The 8,652-nt window shown below is 39.5% G+C and overlaps 1 protein-coding gene across 2 annotated transcripts in view; it reads left to right on the top strand.

Moving 5' to 3' along the window:
* The window catches only part of PDLIM5 (PDZ and LIM domain 5), a 206,988-nt gene that overhangs the window by 184,310 nt on the left and 14,026 nt on the right, over positions 1-8,652 (top strand). For both annotated transcript variants that reach the window (XM_024736150.1, XM_024736149.1), the window contains exon 9: positions 3,272-3,446. In XM_024736150.1, coding sequence (XP_024591918.1) covers positions 3,272-3,446 — 175 coding nt within the window. The remainder of the gene's footprint in view (positions 1-3,271; positions 3,447-8,652) is intronic.

Genomic DNA, 8,652 nt, shown 5'->3' with positions numbered 1-8,652 from the left:
TTTAAAAATTTATTTTTTTCCCCCTTTTTTTTTTTTTTTTTTTTTTTTTTTGCGGTACGCGGGCCTTTCACTGTTGTGGCCCCTCCCATTGCGGAGCACAGGCTCCGGACGTGCGGGCTCAGCGGCCATGGCTCACGGGCCCAGCCGTTCCGCGGCATGTGGGATCTTCCCGGACCGGGGCACGAACCCGCGTCCCCTGCATCAGCAGGCAGACTCAACCACTGCGCCACCAGGGAAGCCCTGCCTTCTATTTTTAAGGCAGTTTTCTGGTAATGGGTAGAAAGAAGTTAATAGAAGGAAGCTGTCATTTTACAGAGTTTATCATTGATTTAGGAAGGAAAAATTTTACAGGATATTGATAAATAGCAAATATATTACATAGGTGGAGGTGTTAAAGAAGTTAAGAGGGACAAGAGAACACTTCTGACTGGGATAATCAGGGAATACTGGGGAAGAAGATGCAATTTCCATGAGCCTTACAGAATGGGAAATCCATGAGTAGTCATGGAGAAGGGGACATTTCATCGACTGTGCCTCATAGAAGCAGGGCCTGTCACGGCATGTCCAGGGGACAGTGAGTAGACGATAGCGTAGTGTTTAAGAGCACAGACTCTGGAGCCAGACCGCCTGGCTTTAGGGTTGCCCTTAATTTGCTGTGTGACCTTGGGCTGCTTTCTTAACCTCTCTTTGCCTCAGCTAGAGTAAAAGTGTGGTACTAATCATGCCTAAATCATAAGGCTGTTGTAAGGATTTGAGAATAGTGCCTTCAAATAGGGACGGCACAAGTTAAATGGTAAATAAAGATCACCGAGTTAGATGATAATGGCGGGGATGTGGGTGAACATAAAAAACAAGGTTGTAAAGAAGATTGGAGTGAGCTCATGCAGGGACGGGACTGTCAGGAATGCATAGAGTTTGCAGGGAAGAGTTAGGGAAGCTTTATAAGCAAGAAAATAGGATCAGAGTAGTGTATTTGGAAAAATAATCCAGCAGAGTAGGCTGAAAAAGAGACTGAAGACAGAGAGACTGGTTAGGAGACTTGTAATCGTCCAGACTTGAGGGGTTCAAGGCCAGGACTCAAATGCTGGAGCATGGGTTTGGATTAAGGGACAGACCTTGGAAACATTTCCAAGGGAACAGTTCTTAGGGTCTGGGGGCTGACAGGGACAGCAGAGCCAGAGGGCCATGCCTGAGTAAGTGGGAGGATGCAGACATACAGGAATAGTGAGGATGAGCTGGTAATGTGCACAAGCAGATGAAATCCATGTTGCCTGTCTGGAATTTAAAGATAAGAACAAGATTTGCGGCAGTGAAAATGCATATCTGCATTTCTCCAAGAGCAGTCAGGCCTGGATCTAGAAATTGAAGGAGCATTGTGCTATGCAAGCCAGTGAGGGAATTAGGAAGAGAGTAGACAAAGCCAACATTACAGTAACTTTCTTTTGCATTTCTGTAAGAGAAAGTGTGAGTCTAAGAGAGGGAAAACGTGTTCCTAATCCAGTTGACTCACTTGAAGCATGGGCACTAGTCGAGCTCCCTGGCCTGTACAGTGCCATTTCACAGCTCAAGTGCCAAGCAGAGTGCTGGAGGAGATGTGCTAGGTGTTTATAAATGCAGGGTTTCTGGATCTGTAGTTGCACATCATTGCAAACAGGCTTTATTCTCGTGAGGGAGAAATAGCCTTTCAAGTATGCTAATTAACCTTATCCAGTTCTAACCATGCCTTTAATGTGAATCCCGTCAGCACACAGGCACACGTACATACGTACCACATACATACCACACACACATACATACACACACAATTTATATTATTTATATGCTTTTCTTAAAAGTTGTTCCTTGTCAACCATTAGAATATATGCCTTTTCTCTTCCACTACACTTTAATCACCTGTGGGTAAGTAGCAGGCCTATTGGTTTTAGTCCTTCGCAGTTTTTGCTGTTGTTCATTTATGTATTGATTCCACTTTACTCATTCATTCATTCATTTATTCATTCCAGACACTGTATTAGTTGCTATGGTGAAGAATAAGACATAGTTCCTGCCCTCAGGGAGCTTACTCTCTAGTTGGGGAAGAAAAGACACAAATATATGCAGTAGAGGCAATAATCTAGTCATTCGGAAAATTACGGGAACATGGGAAAAAGACTTTAATCTGGATTATGTGGAAGGGGAAGCAGGGAGAGATAGTTCAGGGGGGAGTTGTGGAGCAGCTGACTCCTGGGCTGAGAAATGCAAATCAAAACTACAATGAAGTATCACCTCACACCAGTCAGACTGGGCTGCATCTTAATGAGTGATGGTTAGTAGGTGAATAGGAAGAATGGTAGAGAAGTGAGGTGAGGACAGGCTGTGAACAGATAGCCCCATTCACAGGGGAAGTGAGCCAGTTTTGTATTCACTGTAGCATGAAGAGAAAGGCAGAGGGTGGTGACAGATGAGGCTGTGCGGCAGGCAGAGACCACTGGAGGGACCTGTATGTGGTGCTTAGAAGATTGGACTACGCTCAGTGGTCAAAGAAGAATGAGATCCTTGAAATGGTTTATGCAGAGCTGTGATCAGATAAGATTTCAGTCCTCGGTGGCAGTGGGAGTACGAATTTAAGGAGGACAAGGCATTTGGTGGTTAGTCCAGGTGGGAGACTTTGAGGACATGAACCAGGACAGTATTGTAGGAATGGAGACGAGGGGGCAAAATCAAGAACCATTTGTGATGTAAAATCAGCAGGACCCATTATAACCACAGAGGAGGGAGAGGAAGGCCCTAGGATGCTTCTTATGTATCTGCCTTATATGTCCGGGTGACCGATTTCACAGTCTACTTAGGCAGTACGGGAAGAGACAGAATATAGGGAGTTCATTTTTGCTTTTATCTTCAACACATTGAAATCTTTAATGTGCTATGACATATTTTGAGTTAAATCTAATTAATGGTTCGCAGAGATGTCTGGATGACTAGAAATATTTCAGCATCAATATTCAACATTAACCATATCTCCTCTTGGAAGCAGAGGTGACTCTGCTTTTCCTACAAAACCCTCTGCGGTCATCTGTCATAACTCTTTCACTGGGTTGTAATCCTTGAGTTTTTCTTTTTTAACTCTGTAGTCGCAGACCAGTGTGTGGTCCGTAACCTCTCCATAAGTGTGAGTGAATGAGTGAAGAAGTGAGTGGATAGATTATTTTTTAAAGTAATGTTATTATTTGATTATTAGGAAAAGTTTATATTTGGCTTGTTGTCATTCTGATTCTTCTGTTTTAACTCCTAGCACCTTCTACCGGAAGAGTCGCAAGCAGTGGGACATCCACAGGAGCAGTGGCATCAGCCAACTCAGCCGAAAGGCAGCCCCAGCCCAGTGATGAGGACACTTTGGTGCAAAGGGCCGAGCACATTCCCGCAGGGAAACGAACTCCGATGTGTGCCCACTGCAACCAGGTCATCAGGTTGGTTATTTGATTTTAATTTTTTCTTGAAAGGACTTAATACCAATATGGATTTTTTTTTAATATTCTGGAAGATTAGAAATTTTATTAGTGAAAATATTCTTGCTGTATTTCTATATAATAGTATTGAAGTAGACACAAATGAATATATATACATTTGTTAGAATCTATTTTAATAAAAAGTAATTCTGGGCTCTGTGATAATAAAACTAAAAATACCAATCTAGTCAGTTATTAATTCCTATCAGAACTAAGGGAAAATAATGATTAATGTGGCTTTTCAGAGAATAATAAAATATTAAGACTCAAAGGGACCCCAAAGAACTCCATTATTTCACAAATTATAAAAGTGAGGACTCATTTAGATGAAAAATAACTAATGATGTAAAATAAAGAACTTTGAGTCCTTGAGAAAAGAAGATTGGATTTTTGAATACCTAAGCTCTAAAGGATATAATTACCTTCAGATCTATTCATAAATGCTTTACATTTTAGATTAGGTCATAATCTGCTTCTTTAAAATATTTTTTATCCCAATGTGTTTTATTGTTTCTTTAATTCTGATAAGCAGAAAAGGCTAAAAGTAAGCTCTTAAGTGAGTGTATTACACTGGCACTTATAAACCTCAGCGTTTCTGAACAAGTGACTTTTAAAACGTTATGGGGGGGGCTTCCCTGGTGGCGCAGTGGTTGAGAATTAGCCTGCCAATGCAGGGGACACGGGTTTGAGCCCTGGTCTGGGGGGATCCCACATGCCGCGGAGCAACTAGGCCCGTGAGCCACAACTACTGAGCCTGCACGTCTGGAACCTGTGCTCCGCAACAAGAGAGGCCGCGATAGTGAGAGGCCCGCGCACCGCGATGAAGAGTGGCCCCCGCTTGCCGCAACTAGAGAAAGCCCTCGCACAGAAACGAAGACCCAACACAACAAAAATAAATTAATAAACCCTACCCCCGACATCTAAAAAAAAAAAAAGAAGAAGAATGTTATGAGGTTTAGGTGTGAATGTTAATGCAGGGATCCCACCAGAGGACCCTGTTGCCTCTGTGAGTTGTCTTGTTGGCAGTAACAGATGATTACTTGAAATGACTGCTCAAGCTCTCTCCTCATTTTTAATTTACCTTGTTTTGTAATAGTTGAAACAACAGCGCCTCTAAAGCTGAAAAAGGTTAAGACTTACTTGCATTTTCCCCTCCTCTCTTACATGATTATTGCTTAGGATAATGTTTCTAGTTACTACTTAAAATGGAGCACAGGGAGTCTCAATATCTTATTTAAGAACCAAATATAAATATTCTTCTCCTTAATTCACTATTAAATGTGTCAAGAGCACAGCACAGAGTACATGATTTTTTGAAAAATAGCTTTTGCCTTTTAAAGGTAGTCTGCGTTCATTGTGACATTTCCAAAATATAGAAAAACAGAAAGCGAAAAAAGAAGTTCATACATAATTCCACATCCCAAGGTAACCACTATTAGTATTTTAGTTCACACTTTTAAAACACGCACACATAAGGACAGATGTTGTTTTACAGAAATGAAATCATGATATTTTGTAAGCTGTTATTTTTCCCTTAGTTTGTATTTTCCACAGTGAGCACCTGCTGTATAAGAATTAGCCAGCAGCAGTGAGAGGGGTAATAATGGTTTATCGGGAGAAGCAGAAAATCAGTAGAAGTTTCCAGAGTCTAGCACAGTATCCGACACACAAAAGCCATTCAAAGAGTGTTTGACCTGAACAGATCATACATGACTGTAGACCCACTCACCCTTCAGATCATAGTATCAATTTGGTTAGAGACATTTTTTTTAAAGTACTACTATAGGGTCTTAACAGAAATATTTAAACTATTATAGAATCTAGTGTGGTACTGCTTTGTCTCAATAAAGAAAGCAATGTTTTTAATTACTAACTCTATATAGGGTTATGTTTTTAAGGTTAATATTAATAAAAATAAGTTTTGACTTGTAACATTGTTTCTGTAAGTTATGGTACTTTGGTTATGTAGACTGGTTTGTGGGGATTCTTTAGTCTGGAGAAGAACACCCTTTATGGAGACAGGAGTCACTGCTGTTTGTGTCCTGTTGTAATAAGCAAGTGATTACTGGATGGATTAACAAAATGTCAAGCCATATCAGTTTCTGATTCTTGTTGTCTGATTATAAAATTCTGTGATATCCTGCTATCACCACTGCCAGCACATCTGAAAAACTTAGTATGGAGAATATATGAAGATCAAAATAGAAATTACATTCCCCACCCCTAACTGCCATGGTTTCAGTTTTTAATGCACAGTCTTCTGCCAAGTAAAATAAATATTACGTTAAAAACATGAATGGCCACCACTTACTGCCCCCTCATCTGTTAAATTTTATACTACTCTGGATTATCTCTGCACTTGTTATCAGTTAAGCATTAGAGCTTCATTTACTGGAGAAGTTAATAGGAACAGGTATTAGCTCATGTCAAGATCCTATAACAGTAATTAACATAGCACATTTGCTTGGTGCTCAAATGCTAAAGCAGCTTGAATAGATTGTGGTCAGTTCAGAGAGCTAGTCAAAGCATAATTCTAGTTCTTGGCCTCAGTGTCAGCATCACTTACCAAAGCAAGGAGGCGTTAGGTCAGGTGACATTCTCTTGGACACCTGTTTTAAAAACAAGCTGCAGTTGTAGGCTTGATACTTTCAGTATAGAATATTGTAACCTGGCAGAACCTGAGAAGTTTAAGATTATTTTATAATTTATATTGTTGTTTGGTTTTCCACAGTGTAATTTACATTATTTGTTTATAATTTATATTGTTTTATATTTATTTTCTAAATGTTTCAAATTTTCAAAAATATTTTTAAGTAAAGGCAAACTAAGGCAAATTTTATGTTTTATTTTATTTTTATTTTAGAAAAGTTCATTGTTTTTGGAAAATCTCAGAAACCTGGATCACTGAATGTTAGTACTGAACTGATTGTCTCTTATTGAACATATTTTTAGCTTAAAACTCCATAGACCATTTTATTTTCATCTAATGTTTATAATTCTTTGGTTTATTTGAATCTTGAAAAGATTATGGATGTTTTGCCTAAATTGTATTATTTAGGCAATACTTTGTTTAGTAATTTTTAAAAATATATTAAAAAAAGAAAACAAGTGCAAGTTGCCATACTGGCACCATAGTATATAAATGTTAAGAGGCAGTCCCTGATTTCATGTATTTTATCATCTGGAGACCTGAAATAGATAACCATAATGCAGTAATGTAAGTGTCATGAGCAGTACATAGTACCCTGCTAATATAAGAAATATATATGTACTGCCCTTATAGCCATAGTAAGGAGTCCTGAATCACGGCACTGAGGAAAAGTCATGAAATAGCTATAGGGCTCTAAATTGTCATAGTTGTAAAGTTCAAAAATTAATCCTGCCTCAGGAAAATCTTTAATAATGGGAATTCATTTTGGTGATTTCAATACTTATATGCATATGGATCTGGTATGATATGTCACATCTTCTGCTTCAGTGACCCCTGTAGCCAACTATCAGATTCCATATTTATTTTTGAGCATGTGAGTTATTTTTTATGTGGCTTTATTTTTAACTTTCGTTAATTAACTTATTTTGATTTTTTTTAACTTTCTTTTTAACTTCTTTTGATGCACTTAACTTCTGGTTAAATAAAAAATTTTAACCTGCAGTGGCTGGGCCCTGGAGGATTCTAGCTTTCCAGTTCATGATCCACATCATCTCAGAGAAGTTGCCTAACTTCTCTGATGTTTTCTCCATCTATTTATAGAGTTAAGTTCTATCAGTGAGGGTTACTGTTAAGAATTAAATAACAAAAGGAAGCAAGAAGTAAGCCTTTGAATCAACAAGGCTGTATGCTTGTTATGTTTGAATCAACAAGGCTGTATGCTGTATGTTACCTTTGAAAGTTAAGGGAGTAAATCCTAAGAGTTCTCATCAGCAGGAAAAGTTTTTTTTCTATTTCTTTAATTTTGTATCTGTATGAGAATGGTGGATGTTCAATAAACCTATTGTGGAAGTCAAAAAAAAAAAAAAAGAAATAAGCGTTTGATTTTCAACCTAAATCCCTATTAGCTGTGCCTGTTGAAATTTGCAGTTCTTTTCACCTTTCTGACTAAGCTGTTCTTTTTCTCTGAATTATTCCCTTAGCATCCTTCCCTACCTTTCCTTCCATTATTAATAATTTTTTTTTTGGCATCAGTCTCACAGAAAATGAACAGGGTGAAAAGTTCCACGCCGTAGCTCTGCTCTCTCAGCCAATCAGTGCTTCAGCTGTCTCCCCTTCCTTCACTTGTCCGTCAGCAGGGATTCAGGGAGGTTCATGGATGCAGAGGGCTCTGAGAGGGAGCTGAATGCTTCATTCCACTGTGCAGTTAAGCAAGCCTGCCTTGCAGTTCCGAGACGGAAACCCAATCCTACCTGGGATAAGAAGAACGTATTCTGTTCATCCTGTGTTAATGAATTTGTTAAATTAGTCTCTGCTGACACAGACAAGACAGGACTCTGTTATATATAGATTTTATTGTTTATACATAACTTCAGTGGCATTGATGGGGAAGATGCTCTTTCAGTTCAGCCGAGGAGTATCTGCACAGAGCCTGTTTATGTAAGAAAGGAAGGCTGGCAGGAGCACAGGTCACTGTCAACTCACTTTTTTACTTTTTTTTTTTTTGCTTTATTTGCGGTACACGGGCCTCTCACTGTTGTGGCCTCTCCTGCTGCGGAGCACAGGCCCTGGACGCGCAGACTCAGCGGCCATGGCTCATGGGCCCAGCCGCTGCGCGGCTTGTGGGATCCTCCCAGACCGGGGCACGAACCCGTGTCCCCTGCATCGGCAGGCGGACTCTCAACCACCGCGCCACCAGGGAAGCCCTCAAATCACTTTTTAAAGGTGCAGAGAGAATTTCTTTACTGTCGTTAAGATTGTTCACTATTCAAATGTGACAAAGAAACTTAAGTAAATACCTCAAAATACCCTTTCAGTGGGTTATTTATTTATTTATATATAGTGGACTCTATCCCAGAAAGCTTTCAAAAAGACTTTTTAAGAATATATGAAATATAAGAAAACCTTCTAAATTACAAAAGGGAGCAAAAGAAGAATGAAAATCATGGATGGGACTATTAAAAATGAAGCCTGGGCTTCCCTGGTGGCGCAGTGGTTGAGAGTCCGCCTGCCGATGCA

Source organism: Neophocaena asiaeorientalis, unplaced genomic scaffold (assembly GCF_003031525.2).
Source record: "Neophocaena asiaeorientalis asiaeorientalis breed wild unplaced genomic scaffold, Neophocaena_asiaeorientalis_V1.1 scaffold7, whole genome shotgun sequence".
Taxonomy (NCBI): Eukaryota; Metazoa; Chordata; class Mammalia; order Artiodactyla; family Phocoenidae; genus Neophocaena; species Neophocaena asiaeorientalis.
The sequence above is the reverse complement of the archived record's forward strand: the minus strand, read 5'-3'. Positions and strand labels throughout refer to the sequence as shown.